Here is a 15,946-nt window from a genome sequence, read left to right as displayed (position 1 = left end):
GTTTAAAATATCAAGATGTTAGAGTAGATAATTCTCCCCAGGTAAACTGGCATTCCATTTGACCAGGTATCTTTTGGTGTTTGGGCAGGTCACTGGTTCATTTTGTAGAGAACATAATATTTCAAAAACATTTGGGGGGTGGAAGTAACTACCATGAGGAATTAAGATGTTGGCGCGATCTTGGCTTGCTGCAATTTCTGCCACCCGGGTTCAAGCGATTCTCCTGCCTCAGCCTCTCAAGTAGCTGGAATTACAGGCAGGTGCCACCACGCCTGGCTAACTTTTGCATTTTTAGTAGAGCTGGGATTTTGCCATGTTGGTCAGGCTGGTCTCAAACTTCTGACCTCAGGCGACCCACCTGCCTTGGCCTCCCAAAATGCTGGGATAACAGGCGTGAGCCACTGCGCCTGGCCCATAAGCATTTTTGACACCTATATCTCTCTGATTCCTTCAAAGCCATGCTTTGGTGGAGCCGAAGTGGTTCTTTGGATAAAGCAGCCAGATGTTATAGAATCAGCTCTGACTCAGGAGCTCTCCTGACTTCCTGGTACCCTCCAGACTTTTCTCCACTAAACCAGTAGTTCTCAATTGTGCCACCCGGGGATGCCTGGGGTTTTTAAGACGGCTCAGGGGCTCTGTGAGATCAAGTCTATTCCATGATACTACTGAGACATCATTTGGCTTATTCGCTCTCGCTCCTTGTGAGCAGGGCCAGGTTCCCAGAGGCCCCTGCTGTGCGGCGTGGCAGCCTGAAGACAGGCCTGGCTCCAGCCTGTGTTGTCAGATGTGACAGAGACTGGCAGAATTGTAAAGCAAGGCCACTTGGCCACCAGTTATTTTTGCTTTGGAAAATAGCTTTCACAAAAATATGCTATTTATGTTGCCATGTAATGGGCTTGTTCCTGTTATTTTTCTAAAAATTAATAAATATTGGCCAGGGGCAGTGGCTCTCGGCTGTAATCCCAGCACTTTGGGAGGCTGAGGCGGGTGGATCACCTGAAGTCAGGAGTTTGAGACCAGCCTGACCAACATGGTAAAACCCCATCTCTACTAAAAACACACAAAAAATTAGCCAGGTGAGGTGGTTTGTGCCCGTAATTCCAGCTACTCGGGAAGCTGAGGCAGGAGAATTGCTTGAACCTGGGAGGCAGAGGTTGCAGTGAGCTGAGATCATGCCATTGCACCCCAGACTGGGCAACAAGATTGAAACTCTGTCTCAGAAAAAAAATTAATAAATATTTTAAATGTTTCTCAGCTTCAATTTCTTTCTGTTGTCGATAGTCATGCTTCCTTTTATTCTCTTTTCCCCAGCTTTATGAAGGTATACGTGATCAAAATCGAGCTGTTTACAGTTCAGAATGTAAAAAAAAAATTAAATTCTAAGCCCCTCAACTGACTGAATGGACCCTCTTCTCAGCCAAGAAACCTGAAAAACTAGTTCAGGCCATGAGGGAAGAGGGGTCGGCCACGCTTCATTCTACCCTCCTCCCTTTGGGCCGCAGGTACAACCGGCCAACGTTGACATTAATGTAGAGATTCTAAGCCTGTCAGAAAAAACTCTTTGTAGTAATAGACACCAAATTCCAACCTGACTCTGGTAAAGCATCGCATGACAGCAGCCCCAGAAGGAAATCAAAGTATTTTACCCCGAAATATATTTCTTTGACATATTTTGAAATGCCCTGCAAATTTGTCTTTTAGGGAAAAAATCAGCATTCTTTAGAAAATCTCTTTCCCTTACTATGTCTTTCTGGAGAGTTTGCTCCTTTTAAGTCCAATAAGGGACATCCACATCTATTCTCTCTGAAGTGTGCTAGGAGGCTTCATCTGTAGGAATAGAACCTTGGCTTCCACAACCTGCACCCGCCCACCTTATTTATTTATTTTTTTTTTTGAGACAAAATCTCACTCTGTTGCCCAGGCTGGAGTGCAATGCTCACTTGATTTTGGCCCACTGCAACCTCCACCTCCCGAGTTCACGTGATTCTCCTGCCTCAGCCTCCTGAGTAGCTGGGATTACAGGCGTGCACTACCATACTGGACTAATTTTTGTATTTTTAGTAGAGATGGAGTTTCACCATGTTGATAAGGCTGGTCTCGAACTCCTGACCTCATAATCCGCCCTCCTTGGCCTCCCAAAGTGCTGGAATTACAGGCATGAGCCACTGTGCCTGGCCGCCGCCCCCCTCCCCCCCACCACATTAATTGAAGCTGATTTTAACCTTCAGGCAGAGCTTAACCCTTTCAACGAATTGCCAATTGTGACATTTTTGAATCTACCTGTGACCTGGAAGTCCCTGCTTCAAGATGTCCTGACTTTCTGGGCCAAATGAATGTACACCTTACACGTATAGATTTGTCTTTGCCTGTAACTTTGGTCTCCCTAAAATGTACAAAATCAACCCGTAACCCAACTACCTTGAGTACATGTTCACAGGACCTCCTGAGGCTGTATCAAGGGTCATGATCCTTAACCTTGGCAAAAATAAACTTCTAAATTGATTGACACCTGTCTCAGGTACTTTTTAGTTGATAGCAAGGTAATGTATATAACAACTTTAGTTGATGATACTAAAGTATCAGCTTTAGTTGATACACGTATACATAGAAAAACAATTTAATCCAGCTAGTTAATATTCCCATCACATCACATACGTATAAGTTTTTTGTCGTGAGACCCCTTAGGATCTCTCTTCTTTGCAAATTTCAAGTATACAATGCAGTATCATCAACTGTGGTCACCATGCCCTGCCCTCGGTCCTCAGAGCATACTTCTCCCACCTGAAACTTTGGACCCCTGACCAACCCCCATTCCCCCCCAGCTCTAGTTTCTCATGTAATAACAATCCTAGCTACAACCCACCTGGAGATAACCTCTGAGTCCTCTGTCATTTATAGGAGTGTGAAGGGCTTGAGACCTCAGTCCAGGTGGTGCTGCCCCGAGCCATGCCCTCTGGAGTGCCCCCAGTGCAGCTCCCCATGGTGTGTCCCAGACTGGAGACTGTTGTGTCGGTGCCCAGGCAGGGCACAGGAAACAGTGATGGATGAATAATCGATTCCTGCTAAGTCATGGGCATGTTTGGGCTTCTCTTTACCCACCAAGGTTGTCTGGCCTGCAGCAAGTCCAGAGAGAGCTGGGCTGCTCGCCTCCCCCCTCAACCCCATGCCTTCTCAGTGGCCTTCACCTGGCCAAGACCCCCTAGCTGCAGGGCAGGGCTGTGGGTCTGGGCTGGTAGGAGGCTTGCATGTGATCACATACTTGAAAAACTAAGTTCCAGCAAAGTTAACAAAGAATGCAATGGAGCCACTGCACCAGTGTCTTGAATGTTCTTTCCTGATGGAAAAGCTTACATCCATGTCTCAGTATCTGTGGCACAAGAATATGTCTCTGGAAAAGAGTATTCATGGCCACCAAAAAATACCACCATCAAGAGTAATCAGCTGTGTGGTAGAAACCCTGGATGAATGCAGCACTGTGGAAAGCCAGAAAGACAATGAAGGGTGGACAAGGTGACTGGCTGTGTCAAACACTACCTTAGGCAAACTCCACTCTCCAGAGACCCGGAAGCTGCTGATGACCAAGGTGAGCACAGATGGAGGAGAGAGTGGACAAATCCTTCCTATGCTGACGATCACAGCACACACCTTTCCCCTTTCAGAATGTACTCAGGAGGCCAGGCTCAGTGGTTCACGGCGGTAATCCCAGCACTTTGGGAGGCCGAGGTGGATGGATCATTAGGAATCTGTTTTCAAATTGCTCACCAAGAGGACTGAGGGCATAATACAGCTGACATGCTGTTATATGAGGACCACATCCTTAACTATCAGTAAGGAAAATGAAGAGCTCTTTCTTTTCAGCAGTTATTCCCAAAGTAGTACTTTTAAATGAAACATGGGCAAGTATTTAAGGACAATCTGTGGGGATCCTGTGATATCCACAGTACACTGTGGTAACCCTGCTATCTGTGACTGAAAATCACAAAAGCCGTGTGTGGAAAGAGTTCTCAGCCCAGTTAGAAGTGGCCTTGCATGTCTGGGAATCCACTGGATCCCAAACAAGTAACAGCCACTCAGTACCTAGAGATAAACCCCATAGCAAACAGCAAATCATCATGGAAATAGATGCATCTAAAATCAGGTGAAAATGAAGCCTCAAAACAAATAACTCAAATATAAATACCAAAAAGCAAAGACAATCTAAAATAAACTGGAAAAAACTAAAACTTAATCATAGTAAAATATAATATTGATAAATAAGGTAAGTAAAAAAGGTTAAAGAAAAAATGTTTTTAAAAACATGGTACAAGTGGCACATGAATGACTAGAGACCCAGAAAAGACCCTGACAGCAGCTCCAAGCAGCCTTTGCTTGGATGTGGCAAGGATGTGACCAGAGTATGTCCCTGCGACGTGTTCAGTCCAGCCCTGTTTGCTGAGTTCGAAGCCGAGTGTCAAAAATGTCTTGCGTTGTTCTCCAGCATCATGTTGGCCTGATGAAGACCACAGAACTGCTCTTGTTTAAGCCCTAGGTGCATAGCATTTCTCTCCCATCACGCTGGCTCTCTGGCCAGCCCAGGGACATGGAGCTTTTTGGGTCCCCTTGTTCCCTGAAGGATGTCACAGCAGAAGCATATCACTTGCTCCGTGTGGGTCAAGGACAACACCTGCTGACCACTCCATGGCTGGGCATGGCATGCAAGTTTCTAATGTTTCTCATTTGAAACGTATTATGATTCTGTGACCCAAATTGGGGGGATATAATTCTCGTTTTTACGGTGGGGACACCAAGCCTCAGAGAGGTGTTTGCCAACAGTCCTGCCGCTGGCAGTCTAGTGAGGGATTTGAACACAGATCTGCGTTTGGCCATTTCTCCTGCTCTTTGCCAGGCAGTCCCCTAGGCAGGACTCCAGCCCTCCATCCCCTCCCACGTGAGGCCCAGCCTGGCTCCCCAGGAGCGTGCGGTCCACTCTGCAGCTTCTCCCTGGACATGTGCGTCATCTTTGCAGGGCTGTCACTGCTTTAAATTGACCTGTCCCCACTGGAAAAAGATTTTGCAATCTAACAAAGAAACATACTTTCCTGAAAAAAAAACTTTGCAGTTTCTATTCTTATTCTACCTTCCACAAAATTCAGTGACTAGGTTTTCCCAACTGAGAAATCCCTACGCTTGGTCTGACAAAGAATTTGGGGCCACTTCTGAGCAGGAGAGGCTGTCTCTGGGAGATGGAGTTTGCATGTCGGCAGCTGGCATCCCGGGACATTTGGGAAGTTTACGGGACCACAGGAGAGAATTGTGGGGTTGGGACTGTCCCCAAAGACCTACGATGGGAGTGGCTGCACATCTCACTGGAGCCTCTGGCCTCAGGAAAAGCTCTTCGGCTTCCATAAGCTCACCCTTGACCCCACCCCTGCTCCAGGGAAACCCTCTGTAACCCCTCTCCTTCTCCACTTGGCTCCTCTGCCCCCTCTCCCTTCACCCTTGAGGAAGATGCTTGGTTTCTGGGAGCCGTCCCAGTCCTGCTCCATCTTCTCCCTAGAAATAGGCTGATTTCCAAGTTTCTCTCTGTCCTTTCCCTTCAGAGAAGTTGCCTGGACCCCCGCCCAGCTTGGACTTTGCACACAGATCTGAGTTCAGCAACTTTACTAAGTGAACGTTTGCTGGACAAACACAGCCAGCGTGCGGCAAGAGAGAAATGCAGACTGGGTGTTCACACTCCACACCTCGATAAGGAATCTTTTTATCAAACCAAACAAGGAAAATGAACACTTAGGAGCAGCCTACACTCTAACAGGAGCCATGCCAGTCACTTCACCATCTCTCTCTCTTTTTTTTTTTTTGTGAGATGGAGTTTTGCTCTTGTCACCCAGGCTGGAGTGCAGTGGTGCCATCTCTGCTCACCACAACCTCCACTTCTGAGCAAGTCACTGGCTCAGGCGGGTTCAGTACTCAAGCCTGCCAATCATGAGCCAGTGCGGCTCAGAGCCGGACTCCTGCCTGAGCTACAAGGAAAGGGCCCCCGTCTCCCACCAGACTGGGCCCTGGATACCCATCTAGGATACCGGCTGCAGTGACAACTACCACCTTGCAAATAAACCCAGTGCAGGGAAGGCAGAGCTGAGAGATGGACAGAGAAACAGGGCCCCAGTGACACTGTCCAGGACGTGGGCAAGCTGCACCTGAACCGCCCCCCACACTCTTCAATGCTGAGGGCCAGTAACTCCCCAGGTTTCTGAAGCCAGCTTCCAGGGGTTCCGCTGCTGTGGCTGACTGGCTCGCCTGCTCCTCGCACTGTGGCTGCTCCCGGGTTTCCCTGCCAGGCTGGGGCAGGGCTCCATCTGTTGGGCCCCAGAGGCACTGCCCCGTCCTGCCCACCATCTGCAGCCTGAGCAGAGGGGGCTGTCCGGGCCTCACCAGCTGGTAGTGCTGCTTGGACAGCAGCAGGATGCCGCCAACATAGGTCTTGTAGTGGTAGAGAGGGTGGAGCTCCGGGGAGGCCACGTGGAAGGGCCCAGCCTCAGGGAAGCCATAGTCCAGCTCCTCGTTGAGAGGGAGCAGGTCAACGTCGTGCATAGCAATGTAGTCCGTGCTGTTGCTGCTCTCCAGGAAGCCCACGTTGATGAGCGCTGCTCGGTTGAACCTGTGCAGGGCGGCAGAGGCTGGGCAGGGGCGGCGCATGGGCTCACTGCCGGGGGCTCAGCACCCACCTCGGGGCCCCCATGGTGCCTATGGTGCTCTCTGGCCCAGCACTGACTTCATTCAGCCTATGGGGCTGTCCCCTCCACTCATCGCACAAATATTTACTGAGCGCCTGCTACGTGCCAGAAACCATTCAAAGCACTGGAGGTACAGCAGTGAAAAACCAGGCCTGCTCTCGAGGAAGTGAGATTCCAATAGAAGGAAAGAGAAACAAACAAGCACAAAGCGCGGCCGATGGTGGTGAGTGCCGGCGGGAAAGCAAAGCAGGCCAGGAGACGGTACGTGGCCGGGTGGGGCGAGGGCGGTGGAGGCGATGTCAGGGATGACACCGTGACTGCACAAAGCCCAAGGGCCACTGAAGGATGGGGCTCTGACTCCCTGTGCAGGCTCTGAGCAGGGGTGGGGCATGCTGTGACTTATGTCTGGACAGGACCGCCCTAGCTGGCCTGTTGAGAATAGACTGTTGGAGCAGGGGTGAAAGCAGGGAGACCGGCTGGGAGGCTACAGCAATAATTTAGGTGAGAGACGGAGAGATGAAGGTGTCCTAGCTCAGGAGGTGACAGTGGTGACAGTGAGAAGCAGGCAGATTCTAGATGGATTTTGCTGACAGGATACAGTATACGACAGAGAACGAGCGGCTGAGGATGACTCGGAGGCTTTTGGGCTTGAGCAAGGGAAGCAAAAAGCTTCCATTTCCATGGGGAAGAGGGCAGAACTGCAGGTCTAAAGTAGGGCGGGGCACCAGCAATTCAGCTGTGATCATGGAAGCTTGCAGTGGCTCTGAGGCCACCATGTGGAGGGACTGTGTAGACGGCTGGGCTGGTGAGCCTGGAGTTCAGGAGAGTGGTCTGGGCCAGGAATAGCCCAGGGAATCATCAGAGTAGAGATGGGGTTTAATGCCTGGAGATGATATGAGATGCCCCAAGGAACGCCTGGAGTTACAAAAGGGGGGCTGCCAAAGCACTGAGCCCCAAGAAGCCCCGATGGTGAGAGCTCAGGGAGACAAGGAGAACCCACAGAGACAGAGGGCCAGCCGGTGCAGAAGGAGGATCAGAGGGTGCTGCCCCAGCACCAAGCAGGAGCGTTTATGAAGGAAGACCCTGCTGACAGGTCCCTGGAATACGGGCCCAGCACAGCCTCTGTACCAACCAAGCGGAGGTGGCTGGTGACCTCAGTGAGAGCTGCTCTGTACCATGGTGGGCACGGAGTCTAAGCGGAAGGGGTTCAAGAGAGACGAGGGGGGAGAAAGGGAAGGAGGTCTGCCAGAAAGCAGAGAAGTGGAGTGACAGCCTTGGGATGTGGGATCCAGGGAGTCTTTTTCCTTTGAGAGAGGAGCCACTTCAGTGTGTGTATGCTCATGGGTATGCTCCAGGAGAGGAGTGCTCATCGTGAGGGAGAGGAAGGGGCCAACTGGGGGTGGGGGGAAACACTAGGGGGTAGGGACGGTGGAGAGTCAGCCCAGACAGAAGCTAGGACGGCCCTGAATCCCTGTGCACAGAGGCTGAGAGGTGAGTCGAGGTGGCGGGAACCGGGGAAAGTTCTCTTCATTTCATTCTGTTTTCTGAAACTGGAAGCAAAGTCATCAGCTAAGAGTGAGGACAGGGGAGGAATGAGAAAAGATGGTTTTAAAGGCTGCAGTGGACAGACCAGAAGAAAGTGAGGCTCCCAGCAGGGCCGAGGGCCTTCCTGGGGGGACTCATTGGCAGAGGCGCAGCAGTGTGGCCGCCTCATGTGTGATCTTTTCTCTCCAGTCCCCTCCAGTGCTCAGGCGCAGGTGTGGAGCAGACAGCTGGAGTAAGTCAGGCTGAGATTACGGCAGCAACAAGGGGCCAGAGGCTTGAGGGAGTATGCCAGGGAGGATTTTAGTGGCGGACCTTGGACTCCACGTTAGGTAAGAAAAAGTAAAGATAAGGAGGGTGGCAGGGAAAAGGTGGGGGGACCTGGGGATCCAGATCAAGGAGACTTGAAAAGGTGGGAAGATCAGGCTGGTGGGGCTGAGAATCCATCTTCCGGTGGGAATTAACTGGAGGGAAAGGAGGTGAAGTGCTGGAGGGTGAGATGCCAGGCTATGGTCATGGAAGGGAGCACTTTTTGGTAAGGGTGGAGATTTTAGGATAATGCCAGGTTGTGGGCAACATTAAAGCCGTGGGCTTGACCCTCCCTTTCCCTAATTCCCCAGCCAGTCCCCAGGGAGTCCTGTCTGGGCTTCCTCCACAGCACCTCTCTCTACCCACCGCCCCCAGCACCACACCATCAAGCCACTGTCATCTCAGACCACAGCAGTAACCACCCAATTGGTCTCCATGCTTCTCCTCTTACCCTGGCATAATCGATTCCACACACAGCAGCCACAGTGAGCTCTTCAAAATGGCAGTTAGATCAGGGCCCTCTCCAAAGATTCCCGTCACACTCAATGAGAGGGGCCTGCCACCCTCCGCCCTCCTGCCCCCAGCCCCAGGTGGCCTCTCACAGGCCCTGAGAAGCCTGAGCCCAGGAAAGGGGTGCCGGGAGGGGAGGAGGTGGGGGCAGGCGCTACCTGAAGTGGTCCACCTGGTTGAGCACGTAGATGTGGTGCTGGACCTTCTTCCTGCTCAGGAAGCGGTGCATGTGGGGCACAAAGACCAGGAGCTCCTCGAAGCGTTCACGGAAGGGCACTAGCACTGCCAGGCGGTGGGGGCCCCATGATGCATCTTCTTCCCAGTGCTCAGGGGGCGGCTCTGGGGGGCAGGCTCGGGGAGGACCGGAGGTCTCCTGCCCTTGTCCCCTGGCTTCCCGGGCCACGTCACCAGAGCAGCTGAGCTGCAGCCAGAGTAGGGAGAAGAAGCCCAGTAAGAGACAGGCCACGAAGAGGTGGAAGACGGAGCATTTTCGAGGGAGGCCGCCAGAGAGCCGCCGGGACCTGGAACAAGAGTAGGGACAGGGTCAGAGGGGCAAGGCAGGGCTGCGCTGTGCTGGGGCCCTCTGACAGACCCCCTCCCTAGCCTCCCACGAGGAGCTGCACATAACTGGTCTACCCCAAGCCCCTGGGAATTAGTGCAAAAGCAACTTTAATGTTTTTGCTCATGCCACTACCATGCATTGGAATCCTGCTTACCTCTTTACACCCAATCCATGCCACCCACTCCTGGGAAGCCATCTGAACCATTCCCAGGTCACAGAGCTGCCCTAGCTCCTCGATGCTCTCTTACTTTCTGTGATGGAGTTCTGGTCAGAGCTGCTCAGGGCAAGAATGAGGAGGTTCCTGTCACTTGCATGTGCTCCTCCCCATGACAGTGGCTCAATGTCCTGAGCCAATGACAGAAGCCCCACCTTAGAGATGCAGCCCACTGCCTTCCAAACCCATTCCCCTACAAATCCACCCCAGCAGAAGCCATGACTCCGTCCTACTTCCCAGAATGATCAGGAAGGCCACCCAGACATGGGTGTGTGCTGGCATTAGTCCAGGTGAAATGACCAATGTTGACTCTGGGAAGATCCGACCTGCCCCCAAAGCAATGCAAGGCCCAAATGTCAGTGGTAGTTCACTGAACGAGCCTCAAACCTTTAGTCCAAGAGGGAGCTCATGTGATCAAAGATGGGAGACAGAGAGGGAAAGAAAGATGAGGGCTGGGCACAGCACAGGCACTGATTTCAGAAAGTTGGAAAAACAAATGAAATGTCTTAGACATTGAGGTGATGCAAGGAGACAGCCCTTTTGGTTAGCAAATACAAAGAAACAGGTAGAATTCACCAGCTTCCTTTGCCCCTCCTCTGGAAATTCATAAGTATGCTGAAAGAGGAGCTCAAGAATCCACCAAGGGGGAAGCTTCCTCTATGCCCCTACCTTCTCCCCAGAATAATCTGCAAAGGAATCCACAACTTGTAAAAGTCAGCAATTAGCTATCAGGCCTTATAAATTCTATCTCCTAAGTCCCCCTCTGATCCTTCCTCACTCATCTGCTCCTTGCCCTGCTGGGACCACTTTTCAATCTTCTGAATGACCCTCCCCTCCTCTGTTTGCAAGACAAAGGCCAAGCTCTTGGCCTGACAGTCAAAGCCCTCTGTCACCTGGCCCCAACTCCAGGTGCTTCCAAACTTTGCCCCATGTTCTTATCCTGGGCACCTCAGAGCTTTTCCACTTGTCATATTCCTTCCTGCTCCAGCCCTCACACAGCCCGCTCCTTCTGCCTGAAATGTCCTTCTTTAACTGCCTGAGGCCCCCTGTTGATCCTTCAGGGCCAAACTCCAATGTCATGGCCAGCACTGCCACCTGCCTGCATAATGCATCCACTTTTGTATTCCCGCAGCATCTTACTTCCTGCTTTTTCATAATGCCTTGTGTCCTTGCTTGTCAGGCCATGTCATATTCATATCTGTGGCCCCAGCACAGCAAGAACAGGCCGGGCAGCAGAGAGCTTACAAAGTGAGTTACAGGAAGGGTTAAAGCCGTTGGGCATGCTTTAAGTCACATGCTAGAGCCAGACTAACTTCTCCCTTTTTCTAGAGGAACAACTGCCAATCTGGAAGCCTTGAAGCCAGTCCCAGGTTCCATACACAGCTGAGAGGTGGCCTGGTAAGACACCCCGCCCCAGGGCTTCTGACTTACCCCCCATTATCCTGTGGTGGTGGTTTCGGCTGGAGAGGAGCACAGCCCAGTCCTGAGAGTGGCCTGGGAAGGCTGGAACCTCTATAGATTCTCCCTTGCCCTCTGGGCTTTTTCTGGGGACAGGGTAGAGACTGGAGAGATGGATATGGGGTGATATCCCACCTTCAGGAAAAGAAGCAGTGACTATTACCCAGGGGAACGGCATGGATTGGGCACTCTGAGCACTTTCACATGCTATTCCCTTGGCCCTGCTCCCCTCTCCTACGAGGAGCACATCCCCATGGGCATCATCCTGTGCTCTAAGAGCACAAACCACTGAGCAATTCAATTGAACCCAGAGTCCCAATTCCTCAGGACAGTGGACGCTGAGAAGAGCTGCTCCTTGTGCCCTCTGGTGGCAAACTCCAGCTCTGCAGTCCCAGAAGCTCCCAGGCCCAGCACTCATCAATCATTGACCAAGGCTAGTAAGAGGCGGATTCAAACCCAGACAGGCTGGATCCAGAGCCCACACTCAATAGCTGCACTAGCCTGCATCTGTGGCGTGGATCATTGCAGCACTGTGTCAAAAGCACAGAATTGACATCAGCAAACTTTTGTGGGAACACAGTTACAGAAAGGGACCAGGAAACAGAAGTGCTCCTCTATTACCTTTCCTTTCTTGTCTCATACAAACCTTTGTACTACAAGGTTTGAATCCTCAGCTGCTCTGGTTACAGAGCCTCAAAAACTGCAAAGGTAACTGGAAGACAACTGGCACCTCCTCTTCCGCCAGGCAGTGCCAAGGTATTTACATGTATCAATCTGTATTATTTCCCTCCATCATTATCCTTTCCTCCCGTAGGTGTTTTGTCAGTCTGTGTACTAAATTGTAATAAAGCTGATTTCTTATTTAATAAAAATAATAGGAAAACAGGGAACCTGTTTCCTATGAACAGGGTTGAGAATCCTTGGCATATCACAAGCCATCTTCCTTTTGTTAAATAAATTAATTGTTCCTGAAAGCCTGCCCTGTCTGAGCTTTATGTATGGATCTTCTCTTCCCCACCCCTCTGAGCCCAGCATGGTATGTCCTGCTTTGCAGATCAGGGTTTTCTGGCATAGGGAGGACAAGGCCTGTCCAAGGTCACACAGCTAGATGTGGGGCAGTGATGGGGTTTGCATCTCGGTCCTCCTGACTCCACTGTCAAAGCTCTTTATTTTTATTTATTGAGACAGAGTCTTGCTCTGTCACCCAGGCTGGAGTGCAGTGATGCGGTCTTGGTTCACTGCAGTCTCTGCCTCCCGGGTTCAAGTGATTGTCGTGCCTCGGCCACCTGAGTAGCTGGGATTACAGGAACGTGCCACCAAGCCCAGCTAATATATATATATATATATATATATATATTTTTTTTTTTAGTGGAGATTGGGTTTTGCCACATTGGCCAGGCTGGTCTTGAACTTGCCCAGAGTCTGGGCAAGGACACTACACTGGGGGTGAGCTTTTCTCAGGCCATGCTGCGTGGCTCATGGCTCTCCACGCCTTCTCTGCTGCTTCCCTGTTTGAGTTCAGCCTTGGGGCACAGAGTGTGACTGGCATAAGGAGCAGGAAGGGGCCCACCCCACCTGAAGGTGAGGAGGTTCCCAGGAAGGTGCCTGGCTGCAGCATGGAGAGACCGGTGGTCACTGGGCCCGGCACTCAGCACACTGTGGAGCCTGCAAGGATGGCTGGAAGGAGTTGGTTTGCAGAACAAATGGGGCCTTGTCGTGGCAGCGGGAGGGGAGCTTCCCCGGACCTGGTCCTCGATCTGGCAGAGATGAACGTCTCAGGCTGTGCAGCACGTGGCTGTGGGTCTGGTGGAGATGAACACCTCGGGCCGGGCAGCAGCTGCATCAACACTATGCTTCCTGATGGTAACACCTGCCACAGTGGCTTGGAGGAGATGCCCACATCAGGCCCTGGGCTGTAAGTCAGTGGGCCAGTGTTTGCCCGAGACAGGATTCCTGGGAGGGGCTGCCGTTGTCCCTCCTGCCTCAGCTGCTCTTAGCTCCCTGCTGTGCCATCAGGTCCTCTCTGGACAGATGCTTCCAGAACAGGCTCTTCCACAAAAAAGGTGTAGGCTCCAGGGCCTGCAGCACAGAAGAGGAAGCTTTTGGACACGTAGGCAGGGTCACTCTGCACAAATCTCTTGGACGAAAACCCTCATTAGAAACTGCATCAGCATTCCTTGGGGACCTGAGGGTTCCTGGGAAGGCCTCGTCTCTGTCTCCCACCCCAGCTACACCTGCCTTTCTGCCTCTGTCCACCTAATGTGGAGTAGCGAGCCTCCTCCAAGTTCAGTCAGAGGTCAGAAGCCAGTGTCCCCTGGCCAGGTCAGAGTCCTTGATTTTGGAGCATTGAGAGATTAAGTGGCAAAGATGAGCAACCTATAGCTGCTCTGGCTGTTGTAGGAATAAATGGCTCTTCAGTCAGGTGCTGAAGCACTGCTGAGAGAACATCTGACCTATGTCCCCATCTTGTGAAAGTGGGCACCCCTTCTGTGGATGGCTGGGCTGTTCCTGCTCATCTGTAGTGTTCCCCAGTTTCCTCAGCAGGGAGGTCCAGCCATGGTCACAGACTGCACATAACAGTTGCATATTTAGAGCAGAATTCATCAAAAGCTTAAAACAACAGTGTGAATTTTAGGGTAAGAGCTCTCTCACTTGTGTGTGAAATGTGTAGTATCAGAATTCAGTGGTTTTCAGTTTAAACTAAAATAAACAGAGTAGTGCATGTGATGGTGCCAAAAGTATATACGATAGAATTTTCCTTCACAAGAAACCTGGCCACAAGAGGTAAACATACAATGCCCAGGAAATACCTTCCACTGTCCTTCTTACATTACAGAACAAACATATCTGTCCCCAGCCTTCAGCACCAGCTCTGACAGAGGCAATGACTAGGTAAACATGGCACTCAGCCCAAGAAGGTGGATTCATTCTGAAATGTAAGACAGCTACAATTTCCTAATTCTAGGACCAAAAGAGTAGTGTTTTACTGAAAGTCTATGATCAGTGTCTCCAAGAGCAGTCCCAAAAAGGAAGCAACTCTTGTTTCCATGACTAAGAGGAAGACAGAAGTGTGAGGAGAGGCTCTTGCCCAGCAGCAGGGGAGGGGCAGGACTGGGGTGGGACTGGGTGTGCTTGTGTGAAATAAATGTGCACACTCCTCTGCTGTGATTATTCTTCTTTTGGGACAGAATGGTGTTCTTACAGGAGGCCAGTGAAGGCAGAATTTGGATTAGGCCAACCTCACGCAACCCTTCTACATCTTCATATTGAATTATGTTAAACATAAATCTCTGGCCAGGCGCAGTGGCTCACACCTGTAATCCCAGCACTTTGGGAGGCTGAGGCAGACGGATCATGAGGTCAAGAGATCGATACCATCCTGGCCAACACGGTGAAACCCCATCTCTACTAAAAATATAAAAATTAGCTGGGTATGATGGCATGTGTCTGGTAATCCCAGCTACTCGAGAGGCTGAGGCAGGAGAATCGCTTGAACCTGGTAGGCGGAGGTTGCAGTGAGCCTAGATCACGCCCCTACACTTTAGCCTGGGTGACAAGAGTGAAACTTTGTCAAAACAAAAACAAAACAAAAACCACTGCTGGGCGCAGTGGCTCATGCCTGTAATCTCAGCACTTTGGGAGGCCGAGGCGGGTGGATCATGAAGTCAGTAGCTTGAGACCAGCCTGGCCAACATAGTGAAACCCCATCTCTACTAAAAATACAAAATAATTATCTGGGCGTGGTGGTAGGTGCCCGTAATCCCAGCTACTTGTGAGGTTGAGGCAGGAGAATTGCTTGAACCTGGGAGTCAGAGGTTGCAGTGAGCCGAGATCATGCCACTGCACTTCAGCCCCCACAACAGTATGAGACTCTGTCTCAAAAAGCGAACAAACAAAAACCATAAACTTCCAAATACCTACAGGGATGCAGGCACAGAGACTTTTTTTTCTTTTCTTTCTTTTTTTTTTTTTTTTTTTTGAGTTAAAGTATTGCTCTGTTGCCCAGGCTGGAGTGCAGTGGCACGATCTCAGCTCACTGCAACTTCTGCCTCCTGGGTTCAAGCAGTTCTCCTGCCTCAGCCTCCTGAGTAGCTAGGATTACAGGTGTGTGCCACCACGTCCTGCTAATATTTGTATTCTCAGTAGCGACAGGGTTTCACCATGTTTACCAGGCTGCTCTCGAACTCCTGACCTCATGATCTACTCATCTCAGCCTCCCAAAGTGCTGGAATTACAGGTGTGAGCCACCACGCCCAACCAAGTCTTCTTAAGCAAGCAGAAGAAACATCCTTGTTCTCTATGAAGATCCACACAGAAAACAGACTTGGAGGAATTACTCAAGTAAAAAGAGAAATGAACCCAGAAGAAGCTGTGAGAGATCATGGGAAATAAAGAAATGAAACCACTTGAACCCCCAATGAGCCAGCATGAGAGTTCCAGACATGGTCACTATGGTTTAGGCAGGGCAGCTGGAAATGGAGCCAAGCAGAGGGTGCAAAGAGCATGCCTGTGATGGGGGAGGCGTAAGTGGTGATGGGGTTTTGTGAACATGGGTGTGGGCTGGGGGATGTAATATTAGGAAAATTAGAATGAATATCTTGTAAAACAGCAGGGGAAACCTGGATTTCTGTAATGAAG

At 50.9% G+C, this 15,946-nt stretch overlaps 1 protein-coding gene across 1 annotated transcript; it reads right to left on the bottom strand.

Moving 5' to 3' along the window:
* Positions 1-5,532: 5,532 nt before the first annotated feature.
* Positions 5,533-11,288, bottom strand: LOC116545780 (beta-1,4-galactosyltransferase 7-like). Its single transcript, XM_032272245.1, has 6 exons — positions 11,282-11,288; positions 10,520-10,536; positions 9,791-9,861; positions 9,233-9,595; positions 6,219-6,637; positions 5,533-5,657 (listed from the first exon to the last, which is right to left on the bottom strand). The coding sequence occupies exons 1-6, from the start codon at positions 11,286-11,288 to the stop codon at positions 5,533-5,535; spliced, it is 1,002 nt and encodes a 333-aa protein (XP_032128136.1).
* Positions 11,289-15,946: the final 4,658 nt, after the last annotated feature.

This window comes from Sapajus apella, unplaced genomic scaffold (assembly GCF_009761245.1).
Source record: "Sapajus apella isolate SASKATOON/1434 unplaced genomic scaffold, GSC_monkey_1.0 scaffold369, whole genome shotgun sequence".
In the NCBI taxonomy this organism is placed as follows: Eukaryota; Metazoa; Chordata; class Mammalia; order Primates; family Cebidae; genus Sapajus; species Sapajus apella.
This window is presented reverse-complemented; position numbering and strand designations above follow the sequence as displayed.

What these genes read in the sequence shown, in the direction of transcription:
- LOC116545780 (XM_032272245.1), bottom strand. An exon ending in CATGGATTGGGTGTAAAGAG is followed by an intron (nt 9,596 to 9,790) that starts GTAAGCAGGATT and finishes CTCTTGTTCCAG; the next exon opens with GTCCCGGCGGCTCTCTGGCG. An exon ending in TGGCTTCAGAAACCTGGGGA is followed by an intron (nt 5,658 to 6,218) that starts GTTACTGGCCCT and finishes GTGTTTGTCCAG; the next exon opens with CAAACGTTCACTTAGTAAAG.